The 21,510-nt window shown below is 42.7% G+C and overlaps 1 protein-coding gene across 1 annotated transcript in view; it reads left to right on the top strand.

Annotated features, from left to right (window-relative positions):
* Positions 1-21,510, top strand: part of LOC149320949 (regulator of G protein signaling 3-like) — a 37,768-nt gene that overhangs the window by 7,935 nt on the left and 8,323 nt on the right. Inside the window, exons 2-5 of the mRNA XM_089514149.1 lie at positions 7,783-8,202; positions 11,115-11,197; positions 13,327-13,392; positions 18,801-18,862. Of these exons, the coding sequence (XP_089370275.1) occupies positions 7,783-8,202; positions 11,115-11,197; positions 13,327-13,392; positions 18,801-18,862 (631 nt within the window). The remainder of the gene's footprint in view (positions 1-7,782; positions 8,203-11,114; positions 11,198-13,326; positions 13,393-18,800; positions 18,863-21,510) is intronic.

Raw genomic sequence — 21,510 nt, 5'->3', positions numbered from 1 at the left:
GTTTATAGCAGGGCATGAGCGTGGGGATAGGGGCTAATCCCCAAGAGGCCGCATCCTCCCAGCAAACCCAAATACTTCCATTCTCTTTTATAGTCCCTCTCTAAATAGTAGCAGTTGCCATTTTGAGATGGATGACAAAAGGAAACTGCAGTACTTTTGGGCAGTGAGGAGTTACGCAGTCTTGTGCGCATGGGGTGGGGTGTTTTGAAATATCTGGGATATTTTCTGGACACTTTTCATGTGAAAATCACCTGAAAAACACACCAATTTTTAAAATGGGGATATTTGGGGACAGAGATGAGCTTGAGGGGCCATTAAAGTGGGTTCCAAGTGCCACCTTTAGCCCATGGGCCACATTATACCCACCCTGGATTCTACCCGTTTTTCACCTACCCTTCAATCAAAACAATACCCAGCATGAATGTCTTATAGATGAATCTTTAAAAGAAACAAGCAAACAACACCAAGGCATTTAAAAGACAGGTCACAAGAGGGGATAAAAAGAGGAGGAGAAGGAAAAAATGAAAAACAGCATGGTAGACTCAGGCACCTGCCATAGCTAAAAGATTCAGTTCTTGCAATGACCCGCTGGGACAGAAACATGTTCAGGCAGCCTGACAGAAGGGCCGCTGCTAGGTGACCAAAGGTAACTGGTCTCTGGTGTATATGAGAGAGAGAAAGGAATAAAACATTCCTGTCCCCTGGCGGCTACCCTGAGTTTCCAGGTCTCAGAGCACCACTGAAGTCTCAGAGAATTGCTCTATTTTTCCAGGTCTCCAGCCTGTATTTTAAAATCTCAGGGCAAGCATAGCTGGAGGAGGCAAAAATCTGCTTTGTGTTTTTCTTTATGACTTTTGAGCCTAGTTGTCCTTCATCTCTGGTGTCTCACAGGGGCCAGGTCTCACTGGCCCAGCTCAAAGGTGTTTATGAAAATGTCATACAATGTCATGTCCTCCAACAGTTCTGATTTGGCAGGGACACTCCCAATTCATCTTCTGTCTTCCCACTTTTTCAGCTGCCTTTAAAATGCCCCAGTTTCTTTCTCTTCTTTGCATTTCCCCGTTTGTCCTCAGCTTGCCGTATATACTTGACTATAATTCGACCTCATGTACAAGTCAAGGACAGCTTTTGGGGCCATAATTATGGATTTTGATATGACTCATGGATAAGTGGAGGGTAAAACCTAGGGGCATGTAAGAAATAATCTAAAATATGAAGCAAAGGAAATGGTTCAAAATAACTTTAAAAATTCCAGCAATCATAAGTTTGTGCTCACACTAAAGGATGGATGGATAAAAAAACAGAGGAGGATTGGTGCCTCTAGGACAGATTATATTCTTGACTTTCACCAGGGGATGACTCCTTTTTAAATAAGAGTTAAAGTATAATACATACATTGACCCATAGATAAGTCGACTCAGTTTTTTGGGGTCAATTTTTTGACTAAAATTTCTTGACTTATACATGAGTATCTACAGTACTTCAGTTGCTGCAAATTGAGGTCAACTTATCCACTTACTTCAGTTGCTGCATATTGAGGTCAAACAACAGTTTGCATTCCACTAACTAATTCAGTGTGGGTGGGCGAGGGAGGAAAGGAGAGGGTGGATTCATTGCCTTCCCAGTAGGCTCAGGCAAAAGCAAACTGCTGCAGCATCTCGGTAGTTTGTCTGTTATTCCTCATTTAAAACCTTTGGCATCTTGATCACACTCAGATGTTGCTTGGCCACATGTGTCCTGATTTTTATCTATGAGATGTTGGAGGATATGGACTATTGACAGGAAGGATAAAGGTCAGAGGAACAAACTGGAGATAGAGTACAATTGGTCCTCTGTATCCACGGATTTTTTTTATCCACTCATTCAACCATCCATGGCCTAAAAATATTCAAAAACAATAGAAATTCCAAAAGCAAACCTTGTTTTTGCCATTTTATACAAAGGGCACCATTTTACTCTGTCATTGTATATACAGTAATGGGACTTGAGCATCCACTGAGTTTGGTATCTCCAGGGGGTCCTGGACCCAAACCTCAGGAGATACCACTATAATTGCATGCACACATACCCACCATGTCATTTGGAGCAGAACAAAGAGTGGAGGGCCAGTGTTTCAAGTTGTTAGTCTCTGTTAGTCTGAAAGGTGCTGTAAGATCTCTTTGCGTACAGTGTTTCAACTTGTGAACCTTGGAAATGGATCTCTAGTAGTAACCAGTTCCAACAATGAATGGTTTTGTCAAATTAATGTGGAGTGCAAATGACTGATGCAATACCAGTTCAAGCAGGCAGTTTCTAAGTTGTTTGAGGCAACAGTATGTAGGAAACAATTATATCATAACCTTCAATTGTCCCAATTTGGCAGCGATTGTCCCAGTTAATCTTCTGCTGTCCTACTTTTTCTGTTGCTGTTAAAATGTCCCAGTTTTTCTCTCCTCCCCCACTATCCCCCTTGGTTTTCAGGTTACTTCTGTTCCTGCAAACTGAGTTAAAAATGCAAAGTTTCTTTGCACTCAGTTATCTCAGCAAGGGGAAAGGAGAAGAGGGAATATCTTGTTCTTCCCATGAAGCTGAGGCAAAACTAAATTTTCGCAGCCTTTCCTAGCCTTTGTGCTTTTCTCATTAATACCTTTTGCCATTGTGACCACACTCTGGTGTTTTCTGACCACCTGTGTTCCAGTTTTCATCTATGAAATGTTGAGGGGAGGGCATGTTTTGTACCTAATGCAAACCTTTAGTCCACTAAAATTAATATGCACGTATTATTAGATGAAACACAGATTGAATGGTCATCTCTCTTAGGAGTGCTTTAGATATGGCTTCCAGTGTGGCAAAGGGTCAGACTAGATTGCCCTTGAGCTCCCTTCTAGTATTAGTAGTATTAGCCTACATAGGACCAAGCCCTCTGGCCATCTGCATGTTGTACATAATGGCCTATATTCTGTTTGTTAGGCCTAACTAAGTAGACTCTTAGGTGCATCAACTTTAGTGTAAATCCCATTGTTTCAATTTGTCTACTCTAGTTAAAACTACAATAGGATTTTGGTTTTGTTTTTTACGAAACAGTGCTGGAAATCCACATTGTCTCTCACATGCATATCAGCAAATGTGCACAGACATATAGGGGCTCAACAGGCCGGCCATTAAGGCCACATAACGCATGCTCCAACTCCGCCCCCAGGCCAATGTGACATGGTGCGCTGCTCCACATGGCATACGGCATCACAGCATGTGATGTCACTCCTCTGGCGTTTCTGCATTTACATGACGCAGTGCCAAAGGAACGTGGAAAAGCTGCATGCCAGTGGCTATGGGGCCCTTTCTTGGGTGCAAAAAGGAGCCGCTTTTTGTGGCTCCTTTTGGCACCATGGAAAGGAAAGATTGGGGCTGTGGCATGCGGTTGCCATGGCCTTGATCCGACACAGATAGAGGCAGTCTGTACAGCCCCATACTCATTAATTTGCAAGTGTAACACAACAACTGTGACATCATAAGAGCCCCACATTGTGACATCTGAAGAGCCCACCCCCTTGGCCTCAGGGAATCCCAGAGTGACCTGGGGCCAATTCACACTGCACAATTATAGTGCTATTATTCCACTTTAACTCCCATTGTTCTGTCCTATGGAATCCTAGGATTCCATTTTAGGGAGAGTGGATTTAGAATTCTTAGCCAGAGAGCTGTAATGCCTCCCCAAACTACAAGCCCCATAATTTCCTGGGATGTTGCTAAGGCAGTTAAAGTGGAATTATAGCTCTATAACTGTGTGGTGCAAATGGGCCACTGGTAATGGTAGAACTATAATGGAGGTACCAGAAGCTCAACAAATAAAACTGCTTTATATCATAGTCAAACTTTTGGTCCATTACTCTCTGCTCAGACTGTTGCCAGCAGTACTTGATCTCAAGTGAGGTCGGTGCGAGGGAACACATTTGTTTATGTATTTATTATATTTATAGATCTCGCTATATCAAAATTACTCAGGTTGTCTTAACACAAAGAACCTGCTGCAGAATGAATGAAGCCCAGCCTAAATGGGTATCCTCTACGTTTGCCAAGTCAGCAATGTCAGGCTCTGAGATTTCCACGCTTCTGAATCTGAGATCATAGCTTTTGATGTCATAGCAATCAGGTCCCAGTGATGTCATTAAGTATTAACCACAGTGTAAGAAGTCTATCATACTGGGTTTTTCCCATGCAGAAACAGGATTTAAAACAGGGAAATCCCACAAAAGCAGGATCATTTTCACATGTTAACACATACACAAAGTGAAAAAATCCCGCAGAAGCCGGATTGTTTTTACATGACGTCGTGGGCATTGAGCATTAATGTGAAAACAAACCACACAGAAAGTGGACAAAATCGGCTGCTTTTTACTTTTGGGAGTCTCCCGAAAGTAAAAAATGGCCAATTTTGTCCACTTTCTGTGCAATTTATTTTCACCTTAATGCTCAATGCCCCTCATGAGTGTGAAAACGATCCCGCTTTTGTGGGATTTTTCCTGGATTTAAATCCTGTTTTTGCACAGGATAATAATAATAATAATAATAATAATAATAATAATAATAATTTATATCACGCCTCTCCCTGTATTGGATTGAGGCAGGTAACAGCATACAAAAGAAAAACAATACAATCAAAAACATAGAACAATGGATAAAAATACAATGAGCTCCCAATTCCCACTCCCTCCCTCCCCTAAAATTAAAATTAAAAGGGAGGGAGGGAGTGGATTTAGACACTTAGCCTCCTGTGTGATAAACTCCTATGTAAAAGTATAATAACAAATGTGAAACACACACACACGTACTTACATGTCTGTGCCTTCAAGTCACCTGTTTACTTCTGGCGACGCCATAAATTTCATAGGGTTTTCTTTGGAATATTCAGATGTAGTTTTGCCAGTTTCTTCCTCTGAAACAGAGCCTACAGCACCTTTTATTCACACACACATAGGGACTCAAAAGATGGCTGCCCCTGGAAGCACTGGATTGATGCTTGGCAACCACACACCACGGCCCTGATCTGTCCTTTCCACGGAACAAAAAGAAGGCTCTCTTTTGTGTCACAGAAAGGGCGCCCTAGCCATGGCGGCTTTTCTCGCTTCTTCTGCACAGCGCATGTAACCGCTGTGCCGAAGAGCAGTGTGACACCGCCCACCATGTAGTTGTTTGGGCAGTGTCACACTGACTTGGAGGCAGAGTCAGGGTGGCTGGCATGTGGTTGCCACACCCCTACTATTTCCCTATGCTGGTTGTTTATCGTTTCCCTTTGCTTCATCCTTTAGGTCCTTTGTAACATGCCCCTACATTTTACCCTTGACTTATCCACAGGTCATATCAAAATCCATTATTTTAGCCCCCAAACCTGCCCTGAACTTATTCATGAGTTCGACTTATTGTCGAGTATATATGGCACTTTACATTTAAAGTAACTTAAGGAAACTTGGTCTAGAATGGGCCGCTTTAGAAAAGACCCACTTCTAGTGCAGAGGAGCCTGCCAGGTCTGGCTTGTTGATGTGGGTCAGTACAATCAAGTCTGTTTTGGGACTCTCCTGTGGACACATGGCTATGGGGAATGTCACAGTTAGTGACACTTCAGAATTCATGATGACAATCCCAATGACTGGGATAGAAGTTTGCATAGAATGGGCAGAACATCAGTTGTGTGTTGTGTGTCTTCAAGTCATTCCCAGTTTATGGAAATCTGTCTTGGTTACCTACATGGACAATTTTGGATTTTAGAATATTTCAGATTTTGGAATTCCGGATAAGAGAGACTCAACCTGTAGTAGTACTTCTCCTTTCTTCCTATCTTTACTTTTCCTTTTCAAACATCTTCTTCTGATCTTTTCCCACTTTACACAGCCTCCAACTCTCCCTGCCAAATCCAGACAGTTGGGGGGTATGTTAATTCCAGTCCAAGGACATCACAAGGTCAGCAACCAGATGGCTCCTCCAGATGGGGCCAATATGTCAAGAGGTTGCTGGAGGCTTAATGAAGTAAAAGAAGCTGAAATCACTTTCATATCCTACTCTCCAGCTGACCCAATTTAGCATGGACAGTCCCATTTAATCCTTTGCCATCCTACTTTTTCAGCTGCTTTTAAAACGTCCCATTTCCCTTCTCTTTCTTCTTCCTCTCCCCTTGTCCTTGGTTTACTTTATTGCTGCAAACTGACTTTTAAAGTGTTTTGTATTCAGCTCTGCAGAGAGAAGGTGTAATCTTGCCCTTCCCAGGAAAAGGCAAAGTGCTGAAGCCTCTCTTAGTGTGTTCTTCCCCATTAATAACTGTTGCTATCTTGACTACACTGTGATGTTGCTTGGCCATATAGCCTGTTTTTCATCTGTGCTATTTTGGAGGATATGGAAATGCACATTGAAACACTGCGTAGAGTCTGTCTTTAGAAGAGAGAAACCTTTGGCCCGCCAGGTATTTTGGCCAATATACCTGGATAGCTAGCTAACAATGGACCTTACTTCACTTTTGCTAATTCTTTTGTAAGACTTATCTGGAATTTTTTTACTTTTGGTGTCTTTTTTCTTGTTTTGATTCCCTATCATCCCTATTCCAACACTTTATTCCTATTTTTTGTCTGCAGTGACCAAATCTGAATGTCTTTAGGGAGTCAGTTTTGCTGTCTGCTTTAGTCAAATGACAGTCTTTAAAACTTTTTTCCATAAATTCTAATTTAATAATGCATTCAACCATGTTTTAATATTATAATGTAAGCTTTCCTTATTTGAAACTCCTTGGGTGAGAGCTTTCCTTGGGAGTGTAGATCTGTACATGCAGAGTTATGTTTTGCTGAAATGAAATGTGAAATACTGACTGAACATTTATATCTGCATCAAAGGTGCAATTCTGCTTCCTGATTCTTGAATCAATTAGAGACGTTCTGCACCACATACATACGCCCTACCACTTCCAAAGGAAAAATTGCACTGACATAAGACATCAGCAAAGCTCCAGCCATTGCATACCCTCTAACTGTCCCTATTTGGCAGGCACAGTTGCAATTGATTCTCTGTCCTTCCCACTTTTTCAGCTGCTATTATAATGTCCTAGTTTTTCTCTCCTCCTCCCACTTTCCCCCTTTGCGCTCAATTTACTTCAGTTACTGTCAACTGAGTTCAAAGTGCAAAAGTAGTTTGTACTCAACTGTGCAGAAGGAGAGAATGGGTGGTGGTGGAATCTTGCCCTTCCCTGTAAACTCAGGCAAAAGCAAACTGCCTCGGCTTCTCCTAACTTGTCTGTTCTTCTTCATTCAGACTTTGGCCATCTTGACCACACTCTACCATCACTTGGCCACACGTGTCTTAATTTTCATCTGTGAAATGTAGCAGGGTATGGCCTTGAGTTTCAGCTTCAGGAGGAAGGTCAACTGGACCCTCCACATTTACTGGGTTTAAGGGGCACAGGAGGACCCCCGTGAAAGTGGAAACAACGCAAATTTAAAAAAAACATTTTTTTTTAACATGAGAGAACATCTCACTAGGAATCTCTTGGTCCTCCAGCACAACTCTGTGGTCAACATCTGCCAGAAGTTGAACCTAGAATTGCACTGGAGGAGCTACAAATGCCTAATGTTCTCTCTAGGAACATTTAGGTCCGCCAGCATGACTTCTGGCAGAGGTTGATTACAGAGTTGTGCTGGAGGACCTAGAGATTCCTAGAGAGAATGTATTAATCAAATCTGTGAATAATCAAAGCCGCAAAAGTTAAAGCCACAAATATGGAAAGCCGAGTGTCAATAAATAAATATTTCTTTTTTCCTGTGCAGATGCTAAGCCCTCTCCAGAAATGTGGCTCTGAAGGCTGCCTTGTAGACTGTGACTTTTTACCCTGGCACCGCAGCACCCTCCACCGGCGACAACAAAGCTGTGAGGAGTCAGAGCCAGGAGAGGACATTGAAAAACGGGGCCAAGAGGAACTCCGTCCCCCGAGCATCCGCTTGGAGGTTACGGATGCAACGGCCTGCCCTCAGCTTCCACTACAAGACCCCGGAGGGGTGTGGCGTTCCCGCAGCGAAGGGCGCTTGGACCAAAATGGGGTGCCGTGTCAAGGAGAAACTGAGGGGGACAAAACCGGAAGCGGGTGGAGTTTGCCATCCCCTAAATCTCTGCGGAAAGAGCGGCGGCTAAGAGGGAAAGTTGCGGCTGCAAAGGAGCACTTGAGGAATCTCTTTGGCGGCTCGAATAAAGTCAGTGGATACACCGCTTTGTCTTTTTCTGGCTCCGGGGCCTCATAAGTTCATCCCTTTTATTACCGGTTGTCTTCCTTCTCTTCCCCCAACCCTCTGGCTTTCATGAGAAGCACGAGCCTAGAATTTTTTTTTTCCCAGCTTGCTCATATAAATATTTTAGTGTCTTTGTTCCCAATGGTTTTAATCTCTGGAATTTCCTGCAGTGAAAAATGTATCCCAAGGCTAAGTCGAAAGCTGATAATTAATTGTCAAGGAAGGGTTATGGCAGAGGGCCTGGGAGCCCAAACTCCTCAGTTCTCTGTAGATCTGTGCGGGCGAAGGACAGAAGGGTGACCAGTTCGTTTGCCTGGTTGTCTGACTGACTTGTTATTCTAACCCTGAGCCTGGGAAAGTTACATTTTGGAGCTACTCCTTCCAGAATCCACCCCACCCTGCCTTCACCATCATGGCCATTCCTGTCACAGAGTCAAGAAAGATCTAGGATAGAGATTGGTAACACGTGGCTCTCCAGATGTTGTTTGGCTGAAGCTCCCACCAGCCCAATATAGACAGTGTCAAGGAATGATGGGAACTGCAGTCCAACAACTTTGGAATGCCTCACACTCCACATAATGCTTGACCTAGAATACCACACAGCCCAGAAACAGTGGCTTCTTAACCGAAGGCATCATTTGCAGAACACAAATATAATCTCAGCTATGTTACAAAGGGCAGATTGCAAGGATGACACCATTTAATTTTGCCATGTCTGCAAACGAGTTCCAGCTTTTTTTTTTTTAAGTGTGTTATAATTTTGGTTTTGATTTCCCACGCATGGATTCCTAAGGCCAGCACCTGTGATCCATGTTGGCTAAGGGCCATGAGGAAGAAACGGAGCTTGAATTCTCCAAATATGAAGAGGCTGAGTTTTCTGAGTTTTGGGTCATAGTGAGGACTTGAATAGCAAGCAATAGCAAGTACTGTACATATCTATACGCTTGGTCTCTGGAACTCTAGTGCTGGGAGTTGATGACTGTGCAATATGGGGGATTTTGAGAGCTGAATTCCAAAAAGGTAATTGTGCCCCACAAACTCTGGTCCTCAGTTACAGTGCCTTGCCTGGAGACTACTTCAGTCTTCATGCTGCAGAGGCACAATCCGATTCAGTATAGACAATTGGAGAGGGGGAGCTGTGGATGATCTGGATAAGGGATGTGTATTCCTTGCCTAAGAAAACCCTATGAAAAATTCATGGGGGTTGCCAAAAATGAACAGGCAACTTGAACACATACACATATGTAAAGCATCTAGGAAAGGTCATTTACTCAAAGCGATCCTCAAGTAAGGGATCTTTTATTTCCAAGAATGGATGAAAGGTAGATCAGAATTTGTTTGCTGGCTTATGAGATGATTTCCGTAGGTTTTGGCCAGACCACACAATATATCAGCAAACCATGAGAAGCCTAGCTTATTGGTTATCAGTAGTGTGCTGGTGTTATTTGCTGCCTGGTTGCTTCTGCCTATGGTGAATGTGGCTAACAAAGCATTGCTCTCCGATTTGATTTCTCATTTTTTCACAGTGGGGTCCCTGGTTTGTTTCACTTCCAAAAATCCTGAGGCTTAGTTTTTTGTTTGTTTTGATTGTTCATCTGGTTTACCCAGAAAGAGTGAAACAAACCAGAGAGGGGAAAACATCCATGTACTTTGAATAACACAATAAACAAGCCACACCTATGGTTTGATAATGATGATGATTGTTGTTATTATTAATATCCCACCTTTCTCCCTATATAGGGACTCAAGGCAGCTAACAACAAATTTAAAACTATAAGTGAAAAACAATACGAAAGCATTAAAATAATAAATATAAAGTTTAAAAAACAATTAATTTAAAAAGTTTAAAAGATTCCACATTTAAAAATATTAAAATGTTTTTAAAACTATTTACAAAACTTGATATCTGAATTGCACAGCATTTAAAAGCCCAAGCCTTGTGAGTCTGAAAAAGTGTGATAGCACAAAAATGTTTCTACCTCCTGCCAAAATGAAAGCAGGGATGGAGCCATCCTGGCCTCTCTAGGGAAGGAGTCCCGAAGCCTGTGAGCAGCCACTGAGAAGTCCCTCTCCCTTGTTCCCACCAGTTCATCCTGTGAAGATGATGGGACCGACAAAAGGGCCTGTCAGGATGGTCTTAGATCTTTAATGGGCTAATAGAGACATGGTCCTTCAAATAACCTGGATCCAAGCCGTATAGCCATTCCCAATACAAGATTGAGCAGCGTGTGAACTATTCAGACATTTTAAGCCAGGATTCCCATATTTCCCTAGCTTCTTGATTGTCCCAGAATAAAATCCCATTTATTTATATATATATATATATATATATATATATATGCCAATGAAACAGGGAAAGTCCTCAGCTGAGGCTCCTCCAGATAAAGCAAATACGTTAGGCGGTTGTGGTATTTGTTACTGTATTCTCAGTTTTATTTTTTAAAATATAGTCAAATGATGTTTCTGTTGTCCTAGACTACTGTCTGGCAATTCCTGGCACCAACTGCAACACTTTATTCCCAACCTTGAGTGGCTTTTTTTTTTTTATTCTGAGGCACATCAACTACTATGTGATATCAACTACTGGTTAGACTATAGTGTCTTCGGTTCCTTTCCCCATTGGCTGTAATTAATTTATTGATTTGCCCAAAGTCAACTTTAAAAAAAAAGAAATTAAAAAAAATATTGGGAACACTGAGACACACAAAAAGGGGTTGGGGATCCTCAGGGAAACTATGGGCTGCATTTTGCCCAACCCTCCTTCGAAAACTTGAAAGATTATAAAGAACTTGAGACCTGTAGCCATGTGCTTTATTTTATCTGTTGGTAAATCTGGAGTGTTACAGAGCTTGGGCTCTTTTCTTTCTGTGTTTCAGTCTCTGGCCTCGAGTGTGGAGTCAGATTTGGGATCAGACTGTGACAGTACCCAACAGACACAACAGAGGCAGAAACACCGGCGGTGAGTGGAGCAGTGGAGTCTAGTGGTTGTGCACACAGTTACACTGGCCCTAGCATTGAGGAGAATGAGGCAGATACTTCAGGGCAGCAGATATTTGGAGCAGCAAATCATAGAATCATAGAATTAAAGAGTTGGAAGAGACCACAAGGGCCATCCAGTCCAACACCCTGCCATGTGGTTAGTTACTAATTTATTATTATGGCATTTTTATTGGCAGGGAGATGGAGATTCTTGTGACATTTTCTACTTCAAATGCCAAAACACTTTGGCTGGCTTAGGCTGGTGTGCACCTTGAATTTGGAAGTTTATGGGGAAGGACACTGTTTACTTCTCCTCTTCAGTCAGCAAAATGTCTTGGATAAGCCTTGTATAAATGAATAAATCCCTTTTGAAAAACCTCATTTCACTTCTGGCTTTACCAGGTAGTGATTATTATGATCCCAGAGCCCCTCCAGAATGTGTGATATCACAGGAATATATTATTATTATTATTATTATTATTATTATTATTATTATTTCTATCCTACCTTTTTCCCAGATTGGGACTCAAAGCAGCTTACAACAATTAAAAAAGACATTGTTAAAAAATGCTGGTTTCCCTTCAAAAGATGTTGTAAAGACAATTTAAAGGATATAAGCATGAAGTATTTAGAATACTTATTAGTGGAGAAAGATCTATATAAATAATATTAAGGACCTCATCACATGGGAGAAATCGGGGGTTTAAACAGTGATTATCCCATGCAAAACATGATATTGCAATAAAGATTTTCACACATATTGCTATTAAACAGGCAATAAACAGCAACAAATCACTTTCAGGATTTCCCTATTAATGATCTTAATTGCAATATTGCATTTTGCATGGGATAATCACTGTTTAAACCCACAATTTTGCCCAGTTATCCCCACGTATTAAGGTCCTAAGAGATTATCATACTTCTCTCAGTTATAAGTGGGGCCCAATTCAACTTTTACTTCTGGTATGAGTTCACTATATGGGATTTATGTAAGACATTTTCTCTCAGCCTCAAGCCTGTGCTGTTCCCAAATCCTCACCTCCTAAAACCTGAAATATGAGGATAATAATATGGTGGATTGATCTTCTTTGTAGTGTGTTGACTGACATAAGGTTTTTGAGTACTTGAAAGATATGCCACATCAGTCTTCTGATGAGCTGAACAATTCCTGTTACCCTCAGGATACAGTATTTGGCCATTCAAACATAGGATGAGGGGCAGTGGCATCCCTCAGGATGGGAGATTTTCGTGCTGGCTTTTATTCCCATGCTAAGCACAGGATGTAAACGCACAGGGATGGATTCTATCACACAGTTCAGTCCCCAGCCAGTACTCAGCCCATACCCAATCTGGGTTTCTCCCAGACCTTTGAAAGAACGGGAATAAAAGATGGCGCGATAATCTCCTAAATGTTGCCTGGTACAGAGGGGGGCAAACTGCTTTGCCTTCCCTTCCAGGCCCAGCCAGACTGTTGCAGCTCCCACAAAAGACACCCATGGCTGCTGCTGCATCAAACCCTGAAATCAGTGCCCACCAGACTCTGAAGTCAGCACTGGGGCCTCTGGAAAGCCCATTTAGGGTACTGTGTGGCTCCTGGGCAAGCAGTAAAGCACCCTTTCTCACTTGCCCAGCAGCTATGCCAGTCCGTCCAGCTGTACCACCCCACTGGGTGACACCCCCCTTCTAGTGTCAGTTATCTTGCATGGTTTTCTGCTTCATCACCACTGCTGCATTTTAACCCTCCCATCAGTCTGCAATGAAGGAGAAATCCAGGATTTACTGTTTCAACTGACCCAGTCAGCCGGGACCTTTTTAAGTCCCTTCAATCTGGGATTCTCAAGGTTTTCCAAGGGAAGTGGCAACCCTCCACATGCTTCCCTACCCCTGGTTCAAACATTGTTTTGGGACAGGACAGTTAGGAGAGCAGAGAGAGGTGGAGAGAGAGTGGGAAAGGCACCCCCCTTCTTTGTAGCCTGCTCTTTCTCCATTCCATGCTGACCCTCTCTCCTGCAGCTTTGAAGTTTTCGCGTGTGAGTTCCCCTGTGCAGCTTGGCCTCAGTTGCCTCTTTGACATCATTATAATTCTGATTATCCTCATTATCATTACAGCAGGAGGAATAAAAAAACTTTCCTAAGGCTATGGAGCTCAGGAAGCCAGGGTACGCACTCGCTAAGGTAATTTGCATCTAATATTTTGTCTATTAAGAATGGCATTGTGTGCATTTCCTTTAATGTTATCTAGCAAGGCCTCCAGTTATTATGTGGGATGGGAGATGAAGGGAGGCTTCATTAGACTGCCCAACTGAGCCCCTGTCTCCTAAGCAATAAGAGGAGCCTGCCTGGACAACAGTGTTGCAAGGGTCCCATGCTAATTAGGAAATTTTTCAAGATAAGACACATATGCACCCATCCCAGCATCTGTTGATACTAGGGGAAAATGCATCTTCCACATCTGTAAACCTCCGGTTTCCACTTGTAAACCTCTGGATTTTATGGGGCAATCTGGGTCTTGCATGATAAATCAAGCTGAATAAGCCACTCTGTTTGCTTCCATGCTGTGAAACCATGCAGTTAATGAAATGAGCTAGGTTCACATTATAATGACTTTGTTAGTCTTTAAGATGCCACAACATGAGACTGTAGCTATGCAGGCTACAGAATGAGGGCATTGTCTTTCCCAATAAGAGTTCTCTCCTCTCATAAAAAAAAAATCCCTTCCATCCCCAAATTTTTAGCATTGCAGAGAGTGAGGCATTGTAAAGTTTTCACAGCTAGAATTCGTCTGTTTGCCGTGTTTGCATTCCCTTGGTAACTGTGCCTGCCCTTTCCTTTGGATGTCTAAACTGTATTTCTAAATGCTCGACTGAAGTTTTAAATTTCTGCAATGCTAGCAATTTGGGGATAGAAAGATAATGTCTTGAGGGATGGAGAAGTCTTATTTGAAAGGGCAATGTCTTCATTTTGCACATACACCCTCCACATAGATAGATTACACAAGAGTGTTACAGTTGCCTGATTTGTTCAGTGGTCAAAATCTGGATAACTTTAGGGCCAAATCTATTGTGTGCATTGCCTTAATATTTTTGTGGGCATGCCGTTTGATTACTGCAAATGGATCTGTTTTCAGCTTTGCTATGCCCTAATGCATTACCTGACAGAGTCTGCAGTCTGTCGGAAACAACATTAATCAGATTGTAATGGTTGTCGATGGACCACTTAGGAGATAAGCCAGCTATAGGTAGAAGTGAAGGAGTCTGAAATGTGATTTGGCTTGACAGAATGATTTGTTTGTGAGTTTAAGCCTTGAGACAGGAATGGGCAAAGTGCAGGGCTTAAACTCACAAACAAATCATTCTGTCAAGCCAAATCACATATCAGTTGTGACCCCCTTCCCCACGATATCATAAAGAATGTAGGACGTTATTGGCTGTAGGCCTATGTTACAAGAATGCATTTTCTTGAGGGGAAACTGGAAGCGAGTGAGACTGGGGGGCTCTGTAGACAGCCCTTGAAGGGATGGCCTGCAGCTGCCTCCTCCTTTGTCAGGTTGGGGCTGCAGCAACCACATGCTGCGGCCCCACTCTGGCTTTTACAGCGCTCATCTACACACAGTGCCAGAGGAGCGCCATGTGCATCATGTGGATGCTACGGCCCGACTCCGCGCTTGATGGCCAGTCTGCACAGCCCCTAAGAGTGCATCTACACTGTAGAAATAATGCAATTTGACACCACTTCTAACTGCCATGGCTCCATCTACAGAATCTTGGGATTTGTAATATTGTGAGGAACCAGTACTTTTGTCAGAGAACGCTGAAGTCCCTTTAAAACAAATCCCAGGAGTCCATAGAATGCAGCTACAGCATTTAAAGTGGTGTCAAACTGCATTAATTCCACAAAGTAGATGCACCCTAAACTGAAATGGAGCAACCAACAGTACTCCTTAAATTGGAATTGAAAAATGGCAGTTTCACAAAAAGCAAGGTTGAGGGAGAATGTGAGGGGTCATAATCTCATTCAGTGTACAGTTCCAAGAAATCAAGGATGAGCGTAAACACCAGCTATGGGGCACACAGTTGTGTGGAATGACCATGGAGCCCTGTGGGGTGGACAGCAGATGACCGAACTAACTGTGGAGTGGACACCTGAGAATCCAGAGGCTTTGTGTATCTGGGAGCTTCCCAGCAGTCACGAGAGTGAAAAAAACAGAGCCTGCCAAGGCACTTTGCTTTCCTGAGGCAAAGAACATGATGGTTACAAAGGACAAAATGTCTGGGAAACCATGCCCTATGAGTAGAGGCTTAGGGAGCTGTATATGTCTAGCCTGGAAAAAAGGTGACATGATATCCCTGCATAAATATTTGAAGGGAAGTCATACTGAGGCCGGAGCAAGCTTGTTTTCTGCTGCTCCTGAGAATAGGACCTGGAGCAGTGGATGTAAGCTACAGGGGAAGAGATTCCACCTCAACCTTAGGAAGGGCTTCCTGACAACAAGAGCTGTTTGACAGTGGAACACATGCCCTGAGTTGGCAGTTGAACCTTCCCTCAAAGATAGAAATGGGCACTACTGAGGGCACCTGCCCAGTTCAGAGTGGGAGCACAGGAAGAACATCAGGTGGGCGTCTGATATCTAAGGCATTCGCTTCATGATTGGACAAGTCTTAGTAAAAAAAAAAAGGAAAAGGAAAGAAAGGCCCAGAATTGTGGGCAAAGATATTGGAAAAATTCCTGAAGTTTAGAGCTGGGTCATGTGTCACCTGAGCTGGAACGGAATGACTCAGAGGAGAATCAGCCACCACCTGGAGCCTTCAGTTCAAAGGTTGAAAACTGGAGGGGGCTCATGACCTTTCATGGTTATGTTTGTTGTGGTGTGCCTTCAAGTCATTTCCATCCTTATGGCAACCCTATCAAAGAGGATATTTCAGCAGGTGTTGCTTGGCATACATTATACTGTCTGGAAATCATGATTGACCGTGATTGTGTGAAAGACTTTCAAATGACGTTGTGCAGATCCCATCATTGTCTCGTCATTGTCCTGTCATTGAAGCGGCATTTTGCATTAACAGGAGTTCATGTTAATGCAATGTCGCTTCTGTTATGGGATAATAGCGCTGCGATCTGAAAGCCTTTCACAGGTTCGCAGTCAAAGGCGGAATAAGGATAAGGGAGCAATCCCATCATTATCCTGTCTCTGTGTGATAATCTGTTGTCCTGCAGCAGGAGTTGCTATCCTGAAATACCTGGAAGGGCACACCTTCCCTACCACAACCATCATAGGTTATGGCAAGAGTTGCCTAGAAAATGGGGGCGGGGGGTGGAATGCATCTCATAGTGTCTGATTGGAGAGACATTTTGCTGGAACCTTTCCTTTCTCTTTCTGTAGATCCTGTGTCCAGCAGCAGGGTTAAAAATGTGCAATTCTGCTTTGACAAAGAGGAGCCCAGCTTATGTGAAATCTATATTATAAAATGCATATTTTATGTGATGATGATGGTGATGATGATGATGCTGTTTTTGAAATTGTTTTGATCGCTTCTCTAAAAGGTGGCATAACAAAGAGAGGTATAGTGTTTGGAAGCAGAAGCAAGGACAAAAAATGCAAACCTTTCCAGGCTGAATACATTTTAGCTTGGATTTGTGAGAGAAGTCCATATTCTCCATCTGCCCCCAATTTGGCAGGGACAGTCCCAGTTAACCCACTGCTATTCCATTTTTTCAGCAGCTATTAAAGTGTGTCTCTCTCTCTCCTCCTCTCACCTCTCCGCTTTGTCCTCAGTTCGAGATGCAAAAGTAGTTGGCTATCAGTTGATTCAGCAAGAAGGAAAGAAAGGGAGCAGAACTCTGCTCTTCCTAGAAGGCTTAAGCAGAAGCAAACTATTGCAGCCTCTTCTAGTTTGTGTGTTCTTCCTCATTAATAACTATTGCCATCTTGCCCACACTTTAATATTGCTCAGCCACATGTTTTGGGGCATTGGCAAATAACTACCTTCTTGTGAAGAAGCATGTAACTGGGAGTAGAACAATTACTTTGGATAAACATTGGCCAGATTGGCATTAATTGTGAACCAGATTGTAGTTTGTTGAATTCTGGCTTGTTATTTTGTCTTGGAACCTGAGTCCAAAAGTAAACTATGACCTGTTAGCAAGCTACAAAATATAATTGGAAGCCATTGTTTGCTATTGATTTACAACTACTGGCTTGTTTAAGCCAAGGCTTTTTCTTACATCTGAACTCACAACACTGGTTAGCCCTGGTTTATTTCCTGAGCTGCACATCCTGGGGGAAAAAACTGACAAAAGGATTGGAGAGAAACAGACCAGAATGGGGAGGGGAAGCTTCTTTGTTTTGTAGTTTGTGGGGAGTTTTGTGACTAAAGCAACAAATCATGGTAATATAAACCATGGCTCAATGTGACATGAGAACCCAACCATTGTCCTTTCATGTTGCAGAGACTGAGGATCTGAATGAAAACTGCAAAGGGAGGGGTATGGATTGGTGAAGGGGAAATACACTTGTAATAAATGGGCAAAATGGATCTTTATACATTTTAAATTTTTAATCCTCCTTGTTAGCCTCTCCATTTATCTTGGCTTTCCAGGAAGAGCTGTAGGCCATTTAGATCTGGTCCAGAGCCAAAATGTCCTTTGCAGGGTAGAGGGTCTGATGGAGTGTGAGCTTCTTGCCTGTTTACTGAGGATAGAACCAGAGTTGTGATTGACTGATTAGATCTGGAGACTTGACAGATGAACATTAATGCTCCTTTAAGGGTTCTCCTGAATGGACAATGGATTGCTGAGAAAACTAGAACAAGAAAAAGCAAGCACACAAAGGAAGCATAAGGTTGGAAATAAATGCATAAATAAAGACTTAGGCATTTTCTCACTCAAATGACATTGAACCCAGGAGTGTCCATGCAAATTAACACTGTTTGGGGAAACCAGGAGACCTTAATAAAGGGGTAGGGACACTATGGGCCTCTGGGGTCCAATTTTGCCCCAAACACCCTCTAGGGGCATTGGGGATTTTCACCACATTTTTCATTCCCACTCTTAGCAGTTTTGGACCCAGGAGATGGCTGTTTCTAAAATGGAGAATAAACTTCAAGGATAAAATGCTTTCAAAGCTTTTTTAAAAACTTTCCTAAATCTAAACTTGCCTGGGGAGACCTAAAACATCATGAAAATGTACCCCCATGTCCTCTAGAGGGCATTTGGGGTCCTTGCATGACCCCTGAAATCTGCTACCTGAGACAAGTTCTCACTCTTCCCAGTGGTAGAGCTGACCCTACAATCTAGCACAATGGTTTCCAACCTTTGGTAATCCATTTGTTTTGGACTTCAGCTCCCAGAAATCCCAGCCAACTTGGCCAAAAGTCAGGAATTATGGCATCTGAAGTCCAAATCATCTTGGGGACCAAAGGTTGGGAACTATTGATCTAGCCTAATGACATATCATTCAATAGGAACAGGCAGTCTTTCTGAAGGGTTGAGTGTAACTCAATAAACAAAGGCTCCTGGCATTAGAGAGTGTGGTTCACAAGCTACAGCTGTTTTAGATCACTTAGCTTTTTTCCCCTCTCTTTCAGGCCAACTCCTGAAGAGGCTCAGGAATGGGCAGAATCTTTGGAAAAGCTGTTACTTCATCCATGTAAGTGTGTGTCATTCAGCAGCCATTTTAAATGAGTTCTTCTGTGCACATTGTCTTTGGATAGCAATTGGTGCATGTAAAAATTAGCTGACCAGGCCTGAAACTCCTCACTTGTGTCCAGACCATGGTGGCTTTCCATCTGTCCCAGCCTCAGGCTACCTCATAGCAGTCAGAGCCCAAATAATCCTTCCATTTTCTTTGCCCTGCTTTTCAATTTTTCAGAATCTTAAGTTCCTTCCATTTCAGTGATGAAGAAATGTGCCAACTCTGGTACATTCTTTATGAAAGATGAAATGAAATTCTCCCTTATTTCCATTGGCCCAGTTTCAACAGAATAGTTATTTCCAGCATGGAAAGGACCCTCATGCCCATTAGATTATACCTGCCTGCTTACGTGTGAAAGGGATCTAGGAGTCCAAGTAGACCACAAATTGAACATGAGTCAACAGTGTGATGCGGCAGCTAACAAGGCCAATGCAATTTTAGGCTGCATCAATAGAAGTATAGTGTCTAGATCAAGGGAAGTAATAGTGCCACTATATTCTGATCTGGTCAGGCCCCACCTGGAATACTGTGTCCAGTTCTGGGCACCACAATTTAAAAAGGATTTTGAGAAACTAGAGCGTATCCAAAGGAGGGCGACTAAAATGGTGAAGGGTCTGGAAACCATGCCCTATGAGGAACAACTCAGGGAGCTGGGGATGTTTAGCCTGGAGAAGAGAAGGTTAAGGGGTGATATGATAGCCCTGTTTAAATAATTGAAGGGATGTCATATTGAGGAGGGAGCTAACTTGTTTTCTGCTGCTTCAAAGACTAGGACCCGGAGCAATGGATGCAAGCTACAGGAAAAGAGAGTCCACCTCAACCTTAGGAGAACTTCCTGCCAGTAAGGGCTGTTCAACAGTGGCACACACTCTTTCCTCGGAGTGTAGTGGAATCTCCCTCCTTTGAGGTCTTTAAGCAGAGGCTGGACGGCCATCTGTTGGGGATGCTTTGATTTAGATTTTCTGCATGGCAGGGGGTTGGACTGGATGGTCCTTGCTGTCTCTTCCAACTCTATGATTCTATGATTCTAGAGGGAACACTGAATAATAATAATAATAATAATAATAATAATAATAATAATATAGTTTATTTATACCCCCTGCCTCTCCCACGGATCGAGGCGGGATTACAACCTTAAAAGACACTTAGTACAATTTACAATCAATACAACGATAAAATACTAACACCGAATTTACCAAGAATTCCTATTAGTTCTCTAAAAATTATAATTCGTCCATTAGCCAACAATCAGAGTCAAGGAAGAGCAGTCGTCATAACCTTTTTATATGGAATTCAGTGGATAAGCCCACCGGAAGAGATCCGTTTTGAGTGCCTTCTTAAAGGCCTCTAAGGTAGTAATGAGATGGATCTCTTCCAGTAGGTCATTACATAATCTTGGGACCATGGCAGTGAATGCCTTATGTGAAGTTGTCATTAACCTGATGATAGCCCAAATTAAGCCCTAAACTGGTTGAATGAATGGGAACTGAAATCCAAATGTGTAAAGGACTTTATCACACGGGAGGGAAGTGCCCAAATCCCATGGATAAATGAGGTTTAAATCCGGGGAAATCCCACAAAAGCAGGATTGTTTGCAGACGATGTCAGGCTAATTGAGCATTAATGTGAAATTAACCTGTGCGGAAAGTTGCAAAACCGCACTGCTTTTTTACTTTCGGAACATCCCAGAAGTAAAAAGCGGTGTGATTTTGCCCACTTTCTACATGGGTTAATGTCATGTTAATGACATTAATGCCCTACATGTCTGAAAACAATCACACTTTTGCGGAATATTCCTGGGATCTAAACCTCATTTATCCATGGGATTTGGGAGCTTTGCCTCCTGTGTGATAAGGTCCAAAGACAAAAATCTTATTAAAAATGAATTAAAATTAAATTCCTTCCAAAGTGCCACCCCAGTAGTCTAGATGGCAGGTGAGCACAGACCCCCCACGCCCCCCAAAAAGGATTATTTCACCGAAACACTCTGTAGCTAGTTATATGGCAGAGAGGGGTTGGAGGAAGGTCATTTTTTCCATCTCTTTTAAGCAGATACAAGCTCACTTATTGCAAATTGTTCTCCATTCCAAAATTATAACCCTGCCAGAAAAAATAAAATAAAACATAAAGATCTACAAGAACAAGCAGGCTCATTACAAGATATCACTGCCTGTCCCCTTCTTCCCTTTTCATATGAGTGTTCCAAGCACAATGCCTCCAGCTTTGTCTTCTTAAGACATGAGAGCCTGGTCTTCATTACCTGTAGACAAATAATGGATGGGTATCTTCAAAACAGTCGTTAGTTATTTAAAGCAAATGCAACATTTAGGCCAAGATCCTGCATGCGCACGTGGCTGTGCGTGCACAATTCCATGTCTTCCCACTGTTTGGCATGCGTCAAGGTGCGGGAGGGTTCCTACTGTTGTTGTTTATCAGTAGGGAAGGAAGGAAGGAAAAGGCTGCAGTTCAGACCATGGAGAAACAGCTGATCTCAACTTATGAGAGAGGAAAATAAGGGTGTGCTTTTAAAGTGAGTGCACTGCCTTTTCCTTCCCCCAGTAGCTGAGCAACCAACCAGGCCTTCATGTCTGAATTTCCTCCCC

The sequence above is a fragment of the Sceloporus occidentalis genome, unplaced genomic scaffold (genome assembly GCF_023333645.1).
Source record: "Sceloporus occidentalis isolate IW3139 unplaced genomic scaffold, rSceOcc1.0.p SCAF_1, whole genome shotgun sequence".
NCBI classification, from domain to species: Eukaryota; Metazoa; Chordata; class Lepidosauria; order Squamata; family Phrynosomatidae; genus Sceloporus; species Sceloporus occidentalis.
Note: the sequence above shows the minus strand (reverse complement) of the source record. Positions and strands in the feature narration are given on the sequence as shown.